General features: G+C 34.4%; 1 protein-coding gene across 3 annotated transcripts in view; it reads right to left on the bottom strand.

Annotated features, from left to right (window-relative positions):
* Nucleotides 1-21,575, bottom strand: part of LOC111056050 — a 660,186-nt gene that overhangs the window by 261,084 nt on the left and 377,527 nt on the right. The window contains exons 1-2 of one of the 3 annotated variants that reach the window (XM_039428333.1): nucleotides 10,019-10,055; nucleotides 730-768 (exon numbers count right to left, since the gene is read on the bottom strand). The exons of 1 other annotated variant lie outside the window; for it this stretch is intronic. In XM_039428333.1, coding sequence (XP_039284267.1) covers nucleotides 730-768; nucleotides 10,019-10,040 — 61 coding nt within the window. In that variant the 5' untranslated portion in view covers nucleotides 10,041-10,055. Of the gene's footprint in view, nucleotides 1-729; nucleotides 769-10,018; nucleotides 10,056-21,575 lie in introns of those variants that run through there. One more of the 3 variants, XM_039428335.1, reaches the window with a different exon arrangement.

Genomic DNA, 21,575 nt, shown 5'->3' with positions numbered 1-21,575 from the left:
TTTTCGTATATATCAGCTCATATAGTTCGTATCTGTTGAGAAATCAACATAGCCGATGGCATTAAGTGCAGGAGGATTCATCAAAAACTGATAACAAGCTCGATTTTTACCAGATGAATAATAAAAATGATACGTCAATTATTTGAGAGGAAGATTATCATTTGAACAAGTTACAGCTCCTAGCAGTGCCATGACTCATTATAATACAAAAGCAATGCAACGTTTGATTAAAAATCCTGCTGTTTAATCGTAATAGATTGGGAATTTTCAAGGAATGGCGATGATTTCATCATTATTCATCACGATCACATTGAATAGAACGCAATGTATGAGACATGTTTATTAAATTCGTGGAAGTGGAAACTCATTGATATAAATCAACTCTGATGAAAAGTCACAGCTTAAATTACTAATGAGCTTGATAGGAACCATTGTTTTCAATATGTCATTTAAAGAAAATGATCATTGATTCATAGCTCATGACAAAGGATTGAAAATGTGTTGGATTTGTATCCACATATGGATATGGCAAGACGAGAGTAGAACGAATACTGGGGTTCTATTTTGGTGGAGTGTGATTGAAATTGTGATCAAATATTGAAGTTCGCCATTGAAGTTCGCAGTTGTAAATATAACTGACATAATATATAATTATATCTCTTGAATAATTAACACCAGAGGAAAGAGAAGTACTTTGTTCAATACTCGTTCATCTCTGTTAACACCTACATCTTACATTACCCATTACAGCCATGGAGATCAGCTCACCTGCAACAAAGAAAAAAGCCACTCTGATCCAAATGTAAGTTTCGAAAACATTGGTTATTCATTAAATGAATAAATTTATTAAATTCATTAAATGAAAAATAAAAATGTGTTATTTCAGTACTATGATGACAACATTGTATTGTATGAGTTCTTAATGCATCATAGAAAATATTAACATATTAATTCTATTTATAAAAAATACAAGAAACAAATTAAGAATAAAGTTGATGATAACCGACTTGAAAAATACTCAACATTTCAGAAATAATAATACTTGACGTACTTCATAAGAGTCTCGAATAGAAATAATACAACCCACAATCAACAATACAACGTGTCTCCACAAATCTTATCACCATTGCAATTCTTCCACCAGACTTTTGCACCTTTTGCAAGGCAATATCACAGTTTGCATCAACAGGCACTAAGCTATTCATTTCTTTGCCGGGCCCATTCCTTTTCCGCATACTTAGAATACACATAGGCAGGTACCGCTCCCTGCCCTGCGAGGTTCAGTCGGCACCTATGCTCGCATTAGGCACCGCACCCCCACCCAAACCCACAATTCCACAACTACAAATTCCCCTTTTCTCAGTGATACTCTCTTCGCCCCTCGTCAAGGGGTCCCAAATCGCCAGGTGCCCGTCTAATGATACCGGATACTATGTGTTCACACTCAGTTAAACACAGAGCGCGCGCGCGTGCATGTGTGTGTGTGGGTTTTGATGTATACCCCTATATAGAATGAGCCGACAGTGGTATTCGCGTTTAAGGATTTAGCTCCCAGTTTCAGTGATAAATCAATTTGACGGTACAATTTACGGGAACGTAAACACGGTCTCTTACGCACGCACGCGCTCCAACCATCTCTCAAGTTTGCCTGTTTCGTTTGCGGGCCACAAATTCACCATCTTCACCCCCCCCCCCATCACTTCCACCCGATACATAGGCGACAATGTCCTATCCTGTTAAACAGAAGATTATAACAACTATCACGTAGTTTCAACTCGCACATAACGGCTGCCTGTTATTATTGAACTCTAAAGCCCAAACCCAATAATAACAAGCTGGTCTCCTGATTAACAAGATGAGCGCACAGGCCCCCCCCCATTCCCACTATTACATGGCCACTATCCAACGTCACACGCTCTAATTTGATTAATTTGTACATCGTTCAATATAACAATGCATTGCTAATGGCTTGATACGTAGTTCATCATTTATTTATCATTGTCTATCAGTATAGAACATTCAATATTCCAAATTTTGCAATCTGTTCACTAATACTAACTTTAAACTTATTGCTCATTGTAATTTGGGACCATAATTTTCATAATCATTCAAATCTATTATGTTCCATTTTACTGATCTATATTACATATTGAAGATGGGAACTGATTTGATAGAACAAAATCTAATCCGGAAATTCAGGTGCTTCACTTTTAACTGTTCTATAGTTTTCGACCATTAAGTTCCAGGACTTAATCGATGCAGTAAATGGAACAGAAAAATTAGAACTCAAACACCAAACACACCAATGATTATCTCTACTCAGTAGGATGTGATCGGTCAATATCTACTTCGTGGTATTGGAGCCACTAAAACAACAACTAGCCATGCTACCGTGAGACTCATCAAACCACTGTTGATGCAAATGCACATAGTTTTACTGATGATAAACTTGAAATAATTAAATGTTTGACAATAAGGTTGATATAAATATTTTGTTGAGTAAAAATTACACACTTGTAATTTTAAAAGTAGAAAGATTGCTTATCGTAATTATTTTAGAAGAAAATTAATTTTTTTCCAACGAAGCTTTGCCTCCCCATGAGCATTCATCGCGCCCCCCTTGGGGGTCGCGCCCCACACTTTGAGAATCACTGACTTACTGTGAAGATAAATGGAGCCACCAATGAGAACCCTTTGTCAATCAACAAACCTGTAACAAATGCACGATAATTGAGTATGCAGTATAAATTCTAAGAAAGACGTTCACTGAGACTCACAATAGAATATCTGAGTAAACAATGTAATTTGGTTCATACTTCCTACCAATCCCAAAATAACTTCAATACTTTTCTATTCACAATTGAGGAGTGAAACTTTATAATAATTTTTTTTTGAATTATATGAACCTGTGCTTTTCAAAAAATTAAACTGATCAAATGGAGTTCAGAAATTGCATGAATATGACATGAACGTAGGCCTATCTAAGTATACCTAAGTATTTTTGGCGATTTTGGACGACCCTTCAAACTTGCATAATCGTATTATTTGTATCTCCTCATTCATCCACTTATTTTTCCACACTTGAACTCTCTCAAACTATTTTTCCTCCTGCATTGCCCTTTGTAGCACTTTCTTTGCCATGCACGCGCGCAGAGATATCAGTCACGCGCCCTTTTATTTGTTCAGCTCTCGAATGACACACGAGAGCCGATTGTGGGTGGGAGGAGGAAGGAAGAGTAAGAAGGAGAAGGAGGAAAGTGTGGAGTGGAAGAGCACCCTGAGTGATCAAAGCAGGTTAGGCGAATCACACAGCCATACTTTGTTTCCTTCACTCGTTCATTCCATTGATCTGGCACCCCTCCCACTCACCTTTCTGTTGACTTTTCGTGAGGGAGCCTCTTTTCCGAAGATTAACTTCCCTCTCTATGCTGACAGATGGCAGCGATATTCTGCGATCTACGCCCTAACATTGTGACACGTTTCCCACTTCCCCTTCCAACTCACTCATCACCATTCTCCATCCTTTTCTCAATCATTTGTTCATCTCTGAGGTTTGTTCACCTCCAACTCCAACAATCGTCTGATTCAGGTTTCAATCTTTTCAAGTTCAGATCATTGCATTACATAGCAACATTCTAATCGTTGGTGGATGAATTTGAATGATTTCTCAGACTGCGAATTTCCGAATTGTTCAAACCAGCTTTTGGTTCAGTTCGTTATTTCCATTGATTTGCTTCATAGGTTGATTTTTACTGGTTTATGATGTTGAGTTTGTCGGAAAATCTTCATTCATCAACGAGATTACTTTGATCACATAAGAATCATTATAAGGTAATAATTACTGTATTGAAAATTGAATGATATAGGGTAATTAGAATTATTCCAATTCTAGGGCAATAAGAATTATAATCACCCACTGGCATCTTTAGTAATAAAATTGATGAAAACATATTTAAAGTACTAATGAATTCGGGATCATAATCAAAAATCTGTAACTCTAAAGGTGCTTACGCGCCGCGAATATGAGCAATATCACTTTTCACAATTCACTTTTAATCAGCTGATTATATCTGTATTTTTACAGAAACGGTAAGATACTGATATAAAAAGCTTGGCATCAAGCTTATTATTATAAAATAATATATAATTATTATTTAACGAAAATCCTAAATAAATGCTGCAAATCTTTTATTTTATTATTATAAAATAATACTATAGTACTTTTTTATGAAATTGACATAAAATAATAGATTAAAAACGCAAAGGATAACTACTAGTTTCGATCTTCCACAAAATAAAACGTTCATTTGAAATGCATTTTTAAAACCTGAAGATGATGTGGAACATCGAAACTACTAGTTTTCATTTGTGTTTCTAATCTATTATTTTCTAATAATTTCAATAAAGGGTACCATAATATTATTTTATAAAGAAGATTCTAATATTCTTTTTTCATTGAATCTACAGCTTCTTTTACCTAATGGGTCAATGCATTCATCGAAGAATCAATATTATTATAGGAAAAGAATAGAAAAAAAATTAATTCTAGTCGGTATATTGTGTGGGGGAGAGCATCAATCAGTAATAAAAAATTCAATACTCCAGATATGAATGATGTTTGAACACTCACTTTCTCATTCTATTGTTTGCAAACACTATTCTCATCGGTGTTAACATTCTTTCACAATGTTGGATTTGATTTCTGCAAGTAGCAAAAAAACCTATTTATTCCATCTTCATTGGAGTTGAATTTTGAAATGAATCAGTATTCACATTCCGAGTGGGAACTTGGACCAAACTGTTGAAGTCCTATCCACCGGTGCCAAGTGCGCCTGCCATGCTCATGAAATGCGTTTGAGCATGCGCTCTGTAATTATGCAGGATGGCACGTGAATAGCTCCTACCTTATGTAGGATGTTAGGACCTACATAGGATGTTAGCTCCTCCGTATGTTAGGACCAGTGGCCATCTCTCATAATATTCCTACTTGGAACTCAGCATGATGAATGGGAGAGCTCATCAATTAGATGGCAGTCCTTCCATCCACATATCAGCTCACCAAATTCAAATACTTCCCCAATCCACTCTAATCAATGCTCAATGATATCAGTTATCCTCGTTCAAACAATAATCCAGCTACCATAATCTCTTCATTGAGAGTAATCGAATCCAATCTATCTAATCGATAGATTGAATTCATCAAATCCATTGAACAATAACAGAAATAAATATGTTCTCTCATATTATCATGAATATCGGGGCACCGAGCTCGTTATTTATTTATTGATAAACATAACTCAATTCTTTAAAATAAATGGGGAGGACCAGCAGGCACAGCCCAAACTGTTTCTTCCCCGAATATGGATTTATACACTATAAATATTCCAAAAAGTAGGTTATGTTCCATACACTTGAATTCAGATAAAATTTTCAGTCCAAATATTTGAAAACATAAAAGTTCTAATTTAAATTTTTACATACCAAATTGAATAACAAAATAACACTCACTAATCACTTAGAACTGTAAAATAATGATTAACTTTGAATATTATGATATATACCATCTCATGTCAACAAATCAGATTATTTTGATCGAGTCACTTGAAATTTCTAGATTTCTCGCGAGATACAGTAAGCTAATTGATTACACAGCTGATCTCACACACAGGCACACGCATCTTCTGTTATCGACAGACGACGAAATTATCATCTGTTTTTCCGAGAATGAATTATCCTTTTCATGTCCTTCAGCGAGTTTTCCCAGGGATGAGACCTAGTGCAATCGAATTTTTATATCATAAACCTACAATATTCCAAATTTCTTGAAAATCGTTAGAGCCGTTTTCGAGATCCGTTGAGCATAAATAACCATATTACCAGATAACCAGATATAATAATATAAACAGATATACAGAAATTGCTCGCTTAATATAATAGGATTGATCAATTTATAATTAATATTTGAGATAAGTGTGATGAGAACAATAATATGTATTAACAATTTGAATTATAGGCTAAATGCGCTTACTAATGTTCCTCAGTAAATCGGATAGTTAGGAAAATCCATCAAGAATACATCATATTATCTTACTATCTTTTTTTTGTGTAGTTGAGAAGTTGATATTGTGGTAATTATTCATATTGAATGAAAAAGGCTAAGAAATTGTCAAAAAACCACTGATTTATTGATAATTAGAAAGACCGGTTTCGGTTATTACACCATTGTCAATCTCTGATAAACCAGAACTAAATACAAGAGCAACAGAATTTATACTAGTAGGCGAGTACTGCTATTGGTCGAGGGCATGAACGCCTGCCATTGGCCTAGCTAGACAGTCTCCTCCCCCTCAACGGTGTGACAAAATGGCGGCTTGAGCAACAGAATCGCCATGATAATAAAATTTACTTTTAGTACAAAATAAGAACCAAGAAAACAAGTGTGAAAGATAATAAAACAAATATGTAAATGGTAAAACTATTGACTAATGTATGCTTACAATATTTTATGATAAAACTACATTCGTAGTGTTGTATTGGTTGAAATGAATCTGGTCATTTAAACTATACTAGGAATTTTCCTTAATTTCTCTGGTTATTTCTAAAGCCTCTAGAATATTCAAAGATCTGCCTTTGTTATTAACATGCAGAAACTCAACATTCTCCTTAACTGTGAACTTGTGATTATTTGTTATCAAATGTTCTGCAAAGTTAGATTCCCCATTTTGTTTATTCCAATCTCTGAAGTGTTCTTTAATTCTACTTTTGAAACTTCTACCAGTCTGACCCACATAACAAGCATTACAATCATCACATTTAAGTTTGACACCCCACTTTTATCCCAAATATCAATTTTGTCTTTATTCCAGCTAAATAGACTATTTAAAATCGGTTTTGTCTTAAAAGCAACATGAAATCCATTCCTCTTCAATTCCCTACCTATCTTATCAGATACAAGGCCTAAATATGTGATTGTTATCCAAGTCTTCTCTTCACAGTTTGAGCCTACAAAGCTAGAATTGATTGAAATTTGTCTATTAATTTTACTCAATAATCTGTCCACCATACTTTCTTCATACCCATTTGTGACAGCTATCTGTTTAATTTTAGTGATCTCAATATCAAAATCATGATGGCTCATAGGTATTGTTAGTGCTCTATAGACCATGCTATTGAAAGCAGCAAGTTTGTGAGAAATAGGATGACAAGAATGAAGAGGAATGATAACATCAGTATGGGTTGATTTTCTGAAAATAGAAAACTTGTGGAAACCAGTGCTATGATCTATTCTTAAATCTAGAAAATTCAATACACAATCCTGTTCTACCTCTACAGTGAATTTTATACTTTGATTTAATCCATTCAGGTAGGAAAGAAAATTGTCTAGTTGTCTGTTACTCCCTTTCCATAAGCAAATAATATCATCAACATATCGAAACCAGTCAATCATCAATCAATCAATCATTTATTTCTTTCCAAAACATACATGGAAATGTACATGAAAAAGTCAAAAACTAAAACTAACTTAAAGCTAAAGAGAAATTAGTGACTGTATAAAATTCATTTTTTTACAGTAAACTCGTTTATACTGTAGCATGCTAAATCCATCAAATATGCTCTCAGCAATTCCTTAAATTTTGATCTATCAGGTCCTTATTGTGTTTCTTTATTGTAAAATTATTTTTATTTCTTGTGTCGTAATTATGTATATCTACTTGCCGTGGGAATCTAGATTCGTTAGTTTTTATATATAATATTGTCCTATAAATGTATAGGCTGTACACCGTCATGAACTTTAACTTACTGAAGAATGGCTTGCATGATTGCTCTCTATCAAGATTTAGAATTATTCTTATTGCTTCTTTTTGTAATAGGAGTATTTTATTTAAGTTTGAGATGCTTGTTCCTCCATATATTTCAATTCCATATGAAATGTGGGAGTGGATCATTGCAAAGTACACTGCTTTTAACGTTTCTAAGTTGGAAATTTTTGCTAGTCGTCTCAGCGCGAAAATTCCTGAGCTTAATTTTTTACATATTTTTTGAATGTGAACGGACCAACTAAGTGTGTTTTCAAGATATAGGCCTGAAAATTTAATTTCTTTCTTATTATCTACGGAATTAAGTTGTTTTACCTCTGAATTTCTACAAGTAAAATGGAGGAACTTTGTTTTGTTATCATTAAGTAGCAGATGACTGTGATTTAGGTACTTTTTAGTTAATGATATAGAATTGTTACATTTAATTTCTGTTGTGTTCTAGTCCTTATCAGCAATGCACAGTGTGTATGCACAAGTGTGTTTTCAATATGTAGGCCTAAAAAATTAATTTCTTTCTTATTATCTACGGAATTAAGTTGTTTTACCTCTGAATTTCTACAAGTAAAATGGAGGAACTTTGTTTTGTTATCATTAAGTAGCAGATGACTGTGATTTAGGTACTTTTTAGTTAATGATATAGAATTGTTACATTTAATTTCTGTTGTGTTCCAGTCCTTATCAGCAATGCACAGACTTATATCGTCAGCGTATAAGCATAATTTACTATTTTCAACTAAATCGCACATGTATTTAGGCAACCCCCCTAAGTAGCACAGAAACAAAAATGGACCTAACACCGATCCTTGTGGTACAGAATAGTTATTACATTTTAAGTTTGATCCAATATTGTACTGATTTTTATTGCTTGTATACTTTATATTTACATACTGTTGCCGTCCTTCTAGATATGACTTGATCCAGCTAAGCTCTTTACCTCTAATTCCGTAATTTTGAAGTTTATTTAATAATAATTTATGATTCACACTGTCAAATGCTTTGGTTAGATCCAGGAATGCTCCCACAGTATTAATCCCTCATCTAAGTTTTCTAAAATGTTTTCTATGAACTCTATCAAAGCAGTAATGGTTGACCTGTTTTTTCTATAGCCATATTGTTCTTTGTCAAGTATTATATTATACTATCCATTAGTTTCAAAATAATCAATTAACTGAACTAGTACACACTTTTCAAATATTTTAGATAGGGCAGGTTGGATGTCCAAAGGTCTGTAGTTGAGAGGGTCAGATGGATCTCCTTTCTTATATGCTGGTATTACTTTTGATATCTTTAATTCGTTTGGGTACACTCCAGTTATAATTGAGGCATTGATTACGTGCAAAAGAGGTTTGATGAGTGATGACTTAGCATCCTTCATTATTTTTATTGGTATGTCATCATAGCCGGCTGACCATTTTGGTTTTATCGAATCTATTATTTTACTTAAGTCCATCTCTTCAATTGTTTTACATCTAAATGATAATTTTGTAACTTTTTCATTTTTCTCATCTGTTACGTCACTTTTGGTTAGATAAGAGTGAACAATTTTATCTTTGAAATGATTATTTTCAATGATTCCTCTTTCTAACTTATCCATAAATAATTCAGCTAGGAGTGGTGAGAGGGGTGACCCCATTGCCAACCCCTCTCTTTGTTCAAAAAATCTATTGTTAAATTTGAAATAATTATGCTGAGTGCATAACTTCATCAATCCTATCAGTTCTTCTCTGAGTGTATGATCATTTATAGAGGCTTTCATTACTTCCTAAGCTCTTTCAAGACTTTCTCCCACCGGAATGTTAGTGAATAAATATTAGTAACATCAAATGACACAAGTTTATAAGATGATAGAACAGGAATATGCCTTATATTGTTGACCAACTCCAATGAATTTTTAATACTAAACTTTGGTTGAAAACCTGTTAATGACCGAAAGGTGCTATTCAGTTTGTGAGCTAATTTAGAGCAGGGGGAATTAACAAAAGATACCACTGGTCTTATAGGAACATTAGTTTTGTGTAATTTAGGTTGACCGAAAAGTCTAGGTGGATATGGATTCATAACTGTTAGATACTTAGTTTCTTTCTTGTTAAATAATTTGGTAGTGGTGGTCAACTTATTTCTAATCAAGCTATTGATTTTGGTGGTGGGATTGGAGTTGATCTCAATAAAATTGGTATATGCAATGAAATGGTTTACCTTACTTAGATATTCGTCCTTATCCATTATTACTGTAGTACATCCTTTGTCAGCTTTCAAAATCATCAGGTCATTGGTTTTCATCTTCTTCTTTGAATTCTTCATGATGTATGCCGTTTTTGTGATCTCTGGTCGAAGTTCAGCGATAAAGAATGAAACATTTTCGACGCCTATTCATCAATTTATAGAAACACAATTAGAATGGAAAATGACTAAAAATAACAATGATTATACAGTAATTCTTGAGAGAATCGCAAACAATAGATCATAATTTATCTGGATAAGATTGCAGATATTGTAACAATAAGAACCTCAACTGCAAGAAACTTATGAGGTGTAAATCACTTTAAGAATACACTCTCATCAAGCAGCTACAAGTTTGTTCTTTGTACTAGTAGATGAAGACTCGCTTACATTCACATACTAGCAGATGTATGCAGAGACACGTACTCAAATATGTACAGCAATTAATGTACGCACACACAACATACGAAAAGTTTCGAGATAAAATTATATGAGTATTATTTATAACAGAGCGAGACAAAAGTAAGGTTGTGATGCGGGTGGAGGGTAGTTCAATTTCTACTCTGTGCATATTTATTCGTAGCCGACATGAAGTTGTTGTGGAATTTGAGTCAGCAAAGGGTGTTTTCACACCATGAACTTTGTGAAGGTTCCTATCAATAAGGATAATAGAAACGTATTGATAAACACATTAACTAGAACCAACTATCATGCACTATTGGTACGCATAAGGAATGAAGATTGGAAAGAAATCTATACCGTGAATGGAAGCATTGACACTATTATGGATGAATTTGTCGATCGTTTGACCAGTCTCATCAATCAATGCAAGAAGGTAAAAGAGATACCTAACAGACTTCGTCCCCTGAAGCCCTGGATATCTGAAGGCATCATAGGTTTCAGAGGAGTCTCGCTCAAATTGTTAAAAGCTATCTGAATAATAGAACCCAGTCCCTAACCATAGATGATCAATCTAGTGTAACTAGCTTAACTTCTTATGGTCTTCTCTATGTAAATGACTTTTTAAATTTAAGACTTCTAAACTCAACTGTGATATCCTTTGCAGATGATACTGCAGCTATTTTTCACTGTAATTCATGGAATGAAGTTCATACCATAGCTGAAAATAATAAGCTTTTAATTAAGAAGTGGTTAGATAAGAAAACCTCAAGTTTAAATATTGATAAAACTAATTACATAACTTTCTCTGCAAATAGAGTAGGGCAGCCTAACAAAAATCAAGATTTGAGAATCCATTCTCAGTGCAATTTAAACTTGGGTAATTGTGATTGTCCCACCATTAAAAATGTCAATAATACTAAGTACTTGAGAATCATAATTGATGAAAACCTTAAATGGGATGTTCATATCAAATACATGTAGAAAAATGAGATATTTATCTTTTTAATTTTACCAAGTTAACAGAATTCCTAATGAGAACCACCTGAAAATGATGTATCATGCTCCAGTCAAGTCAATTCTGCAGTATGGCATAGTTGTTTGGGGAGGCCGTTTCAACTATCATATTATTGCTGAATTATTTGTAGCACAAAAACTGATAATTAAAACTATATTAAGCAAACCCAGGTTCTATCCAACGGATATGGTTTTTAGTGATTTTGAGGACATGTCTATACGTCAATTATACATGAAAACCGTAATTGAGTACTTAATAAAATATAGATTCGATTTTCCTCTCACATTAAACTCTAAACTTGATTATTATAGTCTAAGGGCCTCTGCTAACAGATATCTAACCTATAACACTAATATTGGACGTATAAGGAGGCAGTTAATTTACATAGGTACTATGGAATAAATCTCATTAGAAATCACTTTCTCATGGACAATAAGATCAGCGGAAAAATTAAACTTAATATTAAAAACTGGACATACAGTAATTTCTTTTTCCATTTATATATATGACTCGAGATTTCTGCTCCAGCATTGTTTTTTCATTAGTTTTTTCTCATTTTTTAGTGGACTCGCTTACCTTCATTTTGCGTACCTATTCCTCTGTTTTCTTCCTTCCCTCCATTTCTCCCTTCCCTTTTTTCCTCATCACTTCTCTCTTCTCTTCTTTGCCTGCCTATAACATGGGAAACCATAGTTAGCTAGGTATCTCCCTCTCTTTTTTTCTCTTCTCCAACACACCCAACCACAAAGCCCATGGTTTGTAATTCTTTGTTATTTTGTTTTGTCTTGTTTCGTGTGTTTTTAATAAATTGGAAAAAAAATTCAATAGACGTTCAGGGGCGAGTCATACATTTGAAAATTTACTCTTCAGCTTGCTGAAGAAGAACTATAACGAAGGAAAGTTAATTGATAATACAATATTAAAGAAGATTCAATAATTCGTAAAAAAGGATAACTCGAAAGCAACATCAAAATGAAATATATTTGGTTCTCGTTTGTCTCGTTGATTAAATTGTAAGATGAATAAATTCTCCCAGTGATATCTTCCCCCTCACAATAGATCAAAAAGTTCACTGATCTCTTTCAAGAGATAGTTTCTGGTAGTACTCAAGTAGTTTGGCATGAATGAAACAACCATTATGAATGGAGACCATCATAGAAGGAAGAAAAATATCAGTTTTGTATAGTGACACTCGCGAGCCACAACCAGCTTTTCATGATCGTATCTGAGTGAAAGCATCATTTCAGTTATGAATGGATCACTAAATTTCCAACGAGCCGTAAAGTTTGTTTTTATGGCACTGCTAGTAGTATCGATCTGCAAAGAGAAGTTAAAAATTCATTCTATTGTAAACAAGCCGTTGTTCTTTACACTCCCAAGCGATACGCTTCTATTTTATGGACCAGTTATTCAGCCCGATTTTGTCTTCTACTCTGTGCTAGTATCAAGAATACTATAAACAACCCAGTGAAGAATGAGGAGATACCGCACAAAATATTTCTCATGAAAGGAAATGCTTAATATTGCACCAGTCAACACACCAATTACTGCATCTCCAATTCCCAAAATAAATTTTACAAAAAAAAAATTATATGAGATTGGAGAATGATCAAGAATGTATAACTGTATCCCATCAAATAATAATAAATTATTGTTTCGAAAATAATAATTATATATTTAATGATCATCGAATGATCGAATGATAATCATCTATTGAATGATTTACTGTGAAACTTCCAATTGGCATCAATCTCTTGATATTTAAAATTTCATTTCATGTAATTCATTTATTTTTAAAAAATCTAATTTTGCATAACAATGATACACATTTGCTACAATGGAGGATAAACTCTACACTCAATAAAAATTTACGTTCTCTGCATATGAATGATATCAAGACGATTGAATAAGAAACGATGGTGAATGAATTGAAGTGCTGTCAAATTGCTGATTACCGTAGTCAACAAAAGTGATCATTCTGATTTCTGGTTCTGATGATAACAATATTGATTGCTTACGTTCATGACTGACAGTTCGATACGAGTATTCAGATTCTATTAGTTTGAATTGATTTGTGGAAGAAAAATCCAAATATTTTCCCTCTACAATCGACTTAATATATTAAGCTTTTTGCCAGAGTATTTAGCCAAATACATTCAGAAACAAGCTCATAAAAAATGTACTACGAACAAGAGAAGACTTGAAGCTCCTAAAATCAAGGTTTCATATGAAGTGTTGAGGAATTTTACGGGATGCCATTGGAAGTAAACCTACTGTACTACCATTATGATGAGCTTGATGAAATGGTTAATATTATATTGAATACAAGAGTGCGCTTGTGTTTAAAAAGCCATAAAACAATAGTGGTGGCTACTGGGGCTGGGGATACACTTGAGCGGAGCGCGCAGCAAATTGGAAGCTGTTCAATAATACTGTTTTGAAAGCTTTTAGAAATAATCAGAAGCTTTGCAGTCTCCCAAATAGCATTATGTCTTGGTCCGGAATCTTCCAAGCGAATGCTCTGCAGTGCTTCGCTACTCCACTGCACACCCACTCAAATGCTTCACGACTTAACTAGACTCTGCTTTGTAATAGAAGATTTTAAGAGCGAGAGACAATAATACGATGAGACAGGGTGTACATAAACCGAGAGAAAAGATGGACACGGGGAAATGAGGAGACGGTGAAATTTCATTCCGTGTAGAAGAGTTGGTCAGATATGGCGGAAAAATTATAAAAGTAAAAACGCGGGGATAGCATAAGACATATGAGACTAGAAGAAATGAGAGGAGATAGAGAAGAAAGTGACAAAAATGTCGTAAAGTGAGAATAATTTTTATCTAATTATGAATCATGTATCGACAAGTATAAAACTTGTTAGTTAGGCATTGAGGAAACATTGACTCAAATCAGTATTATAAGAGTAGATCGGTTGCACGTACAAGTGTAACGGATGGAGGTATTTAATAACTGATTTAAAATCTCCACTCTACTGTTAAAATTATTTCAATCCACGGTTGGGAGCTTTATATGGATTCGTTCATGCAAATTCAAAGATCTTCACTATTGTTTAACAACACCTGTTTTAGCAACAAATAAGTTACTTATCACGAGCCAGGAACGTGAAATAAAAGATTTTGAAGAATAGCTACTGACATTAATTCATTAGTTGCATTCAAACAATTCAATATTTATGAATATTTAGATAAGAATTTGATATTTAGACAAGAATTTGCTAACTCACTCTACAATAAATTTAGAGCCTTGGTCAATTTATCTGGTCAATCTATTCGAGCTGAATAAAATAATTTTGGCACTCACCATGGAATTGAAAATTTAACAAATAAATCGGCACTCACAATCACTCACGTTTACATTTTAACTACATTACTATTTTTCAAACTACATACTTTTAATTCATACTACAAAATAAAAATAATAATATTTTCCCTCTAAATAGGCCGAAGCATAGTTTAGAGGTCGAGACAAGTTCTATGACTACATCTTCTCGCGGTGACGACTCGTTTCGAACGGCCGCTCTTCCACTCAAATTTTCCGATTTGCAAGAAAACACGTGGAGCGCCCGGCCTACTTTCAGGTTGAAACGTCGTGGGGTCGCACGGTTCAAATACATTTCTAAATACGTTTGCATTAATTTCATTACGAAATTCAAGCCAGTACTATGGAAATGCTAGAAGACTACAATAATTTGGATGGATAAGAAGCAAGTTAGCAAATCTTTTATGGCAACACAAAATTTAGGTGCTTACTTTGTGCATGAATAAATTATTCAATTATCAAGAACAAGGTTCACGTGAGTTCATATTGGAAAAATTTAGTCCAATTTTGATCAGTTCAACAACCTGAAAGAAAGGCACAAAAAAACTACAATACAAGCCTCTCAATATTCCCCATATAACACAAGTGTATGATGTATTCTCCACAGTTCTAATAAAAAAAATTCAAATAATATTATCAAATCTGACATTTGAAGACGTATTGCGAAAATTGAGAGCAGGAATAAAAACAGGTCATAATATTTATATAGCTAATATTATTATATTTTTATAGTTTATATATTCAATTCAATTCGTTTATTTCCACTTGGCATACAATACATGTACATAATTATATTTTTTGATATTCAACAAAATAAGAATCACATTTTTACAAAAACAGTACAAAGAACCTATTGATTGAGTGGAATTCGCCCAGTAGGACTATGCGTCTGAGATTGGGGGATAATTCCAGCAAGCAGTATTATTCAGTAGTTATATGGTATTATATTTACTATAAATTACAATATGATTAAAATCACAAAAATAAGATTCAGATAACAGTAGGTGGATTATAGGTGATAACATAATTATAGTGTTAGGTGTACCTTGCTCAAATATTGAATCAACTCCATAATCATTATCATTAATTTCCGGTTCTCCAATTGGGCTCATTGATGTGGCTAGTGAGGATCCAACTGAGGTAAAATATTTATTGAATTTTTTAAAATAACATTGTTATTTTTTTGTATGGTTGTTTCACTATCTCTAGAAAATGCAGTGATTGGATATGATTTCGCGCCTTTGGCTTTCCCAGCAATTTCTTGTACTACAGCCCAGAACTTTTGAGGGTTATTAGATACTTCTTCAACCTTACTCCTATAATAATTATATTTGGCTTTTTAAATAGCGGAATGTAATATATTTCTGAAACGGATAAATTCTTATTTCAATGCAATATTGTAAGGTTGTCTAATGAGTCTCCTTTAAATTTTGTTAATGAGGGCGCTAGTGATCCATGGTTTCATTTTTGTGTTTTTCGCTGAAATTTTTATTTTTGATGACTTTTCACAGATTATCTCCTGAATTGTTTGTATAAATGAATTAGTAGCCTGATTGATATTTTTACTTTCCTTGCCCTATTACCATAGGTAAGGAAGGTATTGCTTTCCGAAAAAAATTAAGGTACCCCAATTTCTAAATTTCTATACGTTTCAAGGTCCCCTGAGTGTGTGTGTGTGTGTGTGTGTGTGTGTGTGTTGTGTGTGTGTGTGTGTTGTGTGTGTGTGTGTGGTGTGTGTGTGTGTGTGTGTGTGTGTGTGTGTTGTGTGTGTGTGTGTGTGTGTGTGTGTGTGTTTGTGTGTGTATGAGTGTATGTGCGTCTGTGTACACGATATCTCATCTCCCAATTAACGGAATGACTTGAAATTTGGAACTTGAGGTCCTTTCACTATAAGGATCCGACACGAGCAATTTCGATCAAATGCAATTCAAGATGGCGGCTAAAATGGCAAAAATGTTGTGTGAGTGAGCCACACCAGATTTTTTTCATTGATGACATGGTTCCAGTTTTGGCAAGACAACAATCTTTCACACCTTCCCAATCAGTTTTCACGTAATATTCAGCTTCGTTATGAGATGGGATAGGTTCAGGTGTAGAAAATTTCATGCAAACGGTATAGTGATCGGTGATTGAGGTTTGAATTACTACTGATGTCACCTCAAATAAGGGTGGCAGCTTGATAAAATAGTGATCAATGCAGGTGTTGCTAGCTGACCTGGTTACATTGTCAACACAGCAAACGAGACCTGCATCGTTCAGCACATCTACAAACCTCTCTTCTATTGATTGAGGAGTGACACTTAAAACGTTACAATTCATATCACCAGCAAGAATTTTTATACACTTATCATTATTCGTATTCCTCTGCTTGTTTTAATACGAATCAATGGAGTCAATGAAAATGCCAAGACTAGAATTGGGACCACGATAGCAGGCTAATAGTTCACATGGCACCCCGGTTCAGTCGAAGGTAAGGGAGAGACAAGTTTGCAAATGAAAATGCCAAGACTAGAATTGGGACCACGATAGCAGGCTAATAGTTCACATGGCACCCCGGTTCAGTCGAAGGTAAGGGAGAGACAAGTTGCAATACCGCCTAATTGAAGCTCCCGACAAGCAGAAGATATTTCACTATCTATATATACTACTACTCCTTCGCTTTGATTGATATTATTGAATGATCTGAATGAACTATAGCCTGGGATTTCCATCAAATCACTCTCATCACCCAACCAAGCTTCAGTTAGAATTATTGACCGAGCGAAGTGAGGTCTAAGATACAAGTGATTAATGTTTATATGTTGCGCATTTACGGCGAAACGCGGTAATAGACTTTCATGAAATTTGACACGTATGTTCCTTTTTTAATCGCGCGTCGACGTATATACAAGGTTTTTGGAAATTTTGCATTTCAAGGATAATATAAAGGAAAACTGAGCCTCCTTCATACGCCAATATTAGAGTAAAAAATCTGGTGTGCGCACTCACACAACTTTCCTTGCAGTTATGAAATTTGATCACCTGACGCTAGCGTTCCCGCGCATCTCAAGTCTACTATTCAAAGATTTGAAACAGCTGGTTACAGGGCAATAACGCTGGAGACACACGAGGTCTGCTATCTCTTCATAGTGAATCATTTAATAGAATCAACAGTTGCCAACAGTTTGCAATTGGATAATCACATTTTCTCGAATTTCGAGCTTATTTTCAATTTTAGGTGAAAATGTTACTGAACATTAATTGTAGAGATTTTCATGCTCAATCTATTCCACTGAATTTTCTTTAAATTGTATCTGAAGCCTTGTAATTGAGAATCTAAAATCAAACTTTGCATAGATGGGGCGGAACTCCTGAAATTTTTACAGGTATGGGATTTATGGCAGTTGATAGAGCTTATCAATAACTATTTTAGGTATGAATTTAATCAAAATTGTTGGAGCCGTTTTTGAGAAAATCGCGAAAAACCCTATTTTTGACAACATTTTCTCCATTTCATCCGCCATATTTAATTGCATTTGATCGAAATTGTCCGTGTCGGATCCTTATATTGTAAAGACCTTAAGTTCCAAATTTCAAGTCATTCCGTTGAAGGGGAGATGAGATATCGTGTACACAGACGAACATACACTCATATACACACACACACACACACACACACACACACATATACAGACAAATACCCAAAAACCACTTTTTTGGACTCAGAGGACCTTGGAACGTATAGAAATTCAGAAATTGGGGTACCTTAATTTTTTTCGGAAAGCAATACTTTCCTTACCTATGGTAATAGGGCAAGGAAAGTAAAATCAGACTATAGAATTATTCATAATAAACCAGCTGACAAGTGATTACACAGATGTGTGGAGAAGCCAGTCTATTGCTGTATTTCCATAAGGTCTATAGTTTCAATCAGGTACTTGTGGATGAGAATACTGCGTGAGAACTACTGTTCACAGAACTACTAGTACATAAAAAACGATAATTGAGGCTTTGCAATAATATGCCAAATCCATCAATATTTTTCTTATAACTCCTAATATTTTGTTGGATAACTGTAAAGTTTTGATGGATTGCACTCCGGGGTTCCCCGCTCTCAAGAAATTTACAATAGAAATTTTGAATATCTGTACACTCTACACAATTATTTATAGGTGCTGTATCTAATAATTCTACTGCATCTCTTATCATAAGAGGAAAAGAAGAAATAATAAAACGAACGACGTCAAGCCGTCCAACCAGCAGTGAAATTAAGACAGTAATTGACTGCATAAAGTAATATTCATATATTATGAACATAGTGAGTACCTTTCAAATATGTAAGATAAATGAGAAACAAGAAAGGAAAGATAAATATTGAAACAAAGTTGATTTTGATAATATTATATTCCTTTGCTTCCACGCAGATTATGAACGTTTGCAATTGAGTAGCGATAAGCTGCATAGGACTAGGTTTTAGTGCTAAAGGCCTTTTTATCGAATTCCAACGATAAGAATTTGACCACCTTTTGTAGGTCTCTTTTTTAGTGAGCCTTGCCTGTGGAAGACAGTAAAAGTATATATTTGCTCTCTGAGCAACAATCTTCTTCTTTCCTCACTCCATTCCTCAGATGCGTTTAGTAAAAGCTGTTATTGAATTTTTTAAAGAATAGTATAAACTGCTTGAATTTTGTACCAAAATAAAAGGCTAAATCTGAGAGAATTGATAACAAAACAGTAGCCTATTATAGAAAGGAAGAAGGATACATAATATTAGTCTCAATTCAATGAGTAGGTACGGTATTTGTAGATATGATAAGTTAATTCGAATATGAAATGACATAATTATCTTTGGAGATTAATAATTCTTAAATAAATGTGAAGAATGGGCTAGAATGTACTATGGAATAATGTAACTTTGTTTGATCTAGTGTATAATGATCATTATTGAAGATAATCAATTGTTGGTGTAAGGTAGTAACTGTGTGAATTTCATATCCATTTATTGTATTAATATGCCCTTGAATAATTAGAGGAATGGAGTAGCGCAATAGTGATGGTAGATGTGGCAATTTGCATGAACAGTATAAGTTACTTTCTTAAAAGATAGAGTATTATTCAAGTGGCTCATCCTCTAGGGCTAGAACGTTGTAACAGTGCTCCATTATCAGTATAGAATATTTCAAGTTACAAGATATGCTAATTTTAATGCAAAGTGATCTTACGACATACTTTATTCTTATCATTTCTATCTGAATACTACTTATTTCTGTTGGTGATTTAATTGGAAGTAATCGCGCATTACTAACCATATACTTGAGTTCTCAAACAGATTACCACATCCATCTTATTATGTGAGGTTCTAATGCCTAAAAAGAAAATAGTAAATATATACTACCGGTACTGGAGGATATATAAACAAAATACTATATTAATCGAATACACTTCTAAAAAAAAGAAAAGGATAACACCGAGAAAAAATAAATGAAATCATGAGCACAAGTCCGTACCAAGTCCAATGCAAATAATTAAAATTATTCCTGGATGAAAATAATTCAAATGAAATAGATATAATGCTCAGAAGTGTATTTGGAAATAATAATAAAAAAATAGAATACTTTACGTAACTGAAAAAAAACTCTACTCACAATCAAAAGCACACCAATCAAGAAACGTTTCTCAAACCACCTTATTACTTCACTTCACTGGCGATGTTAGGTTCGGTGATGGTTGGCGGGGGAGCTGCTGTGCTGGAATTCGCTACTGATTGGCGGCGGCGTCGTCGGAACCCGATCTCGGCTGGCGATGCTCTCCACATGTGCGAGGTCTCGCACGCGAAACGGACGCTGCTCCGCCGATACTTTCGCCATGATCTTACAATCCGAAGTCCAAACAGCCGATAGCTTATTGTTTTTCAGAAATTCTCTGGCAGCTTTAAATATATCTCTTGTTTCAGGAGTTAGATGCTCGTTCATATAAATAGGGTTTTTGGGGAATGCTATATTAAGGTCTTTTGCATAGAGTTTTCCTTTATGCCTTCTTGCAGCCAACAACATATCTTTTGTCAACCGAGAAGTAAAATTTACGACAATAGAAAGAGGTTTCTTGTCCGATTTCTGACCACCTAACCTATGTGCAGCAGATATATCAGTGGGATAAAAATGCACTTGGAAAACGAGGGCTATATCTCCTAGAATTACAAGCACATTTTCTCTGTACGTTACCGGCACACCTGATATTAGAATATTGTTTTACGCGTCTGCTGTTGGAGATCCTGTACATTCAGTTTTACATTCCTCAGTTCATCTTTGAGACGCGTGTTCTCTTTCTGCAGTTCACTCACGGTTTCACATGTTTCATTACACCTATCTTTGACGACTTGGAACTGTTTCTTCATTTCCTCCCACTTTTCGTTGCTCTCCTTCCACTTTTTATAAGTCTCTTTTCTGAATTCGTTGATCGAATTCAATAGTTTTTCATCAGAAATTTTACGATTTGCTGTTTGATTAGTCCCGGAACTCGCAGGTGATTTAGTACATTTTTCGCACTGCCACTTCTTATTCTTTTGTGAGAGTACACAGTCCTGATGAAAGGTGGTGGTTTGGCAAACTGGACACTTGACACACTCTTCATTGATTTCATCGTGACACCGTTCACACTCCATAATACCGACTTTAGTAACTCTCTTTATACTAGATTAGAAATATAAATCAAAAAGACGTTTTAACTCAAATAACTTGGTAGGTTAGAATAATAGGTAGCACGTTGGCCGGCCGGCTTAAACTCGCTGTTTAGGAGCGCGATAA

Source organism: Nilaparvata lugens, chromosome 5, assembly GCF_014356525.2.
Source record: "Nilaparvata lugens isolate BPH chromosome 5, ASM1435652v1, whole genome shotgun sequence".
Classification (NCBI taxonomy): domain Eukaryota; kingdom Metazoa; phylum Arthropoda; class Insecta; order Hemiptera; family Delphacidae; genus Nilaparvata; species Nilaparvata lugens.
Note: the sequence above shows the minus strand (reverse complement) of the source record. Positions and strands in the feature narration are given on the sequence as shown.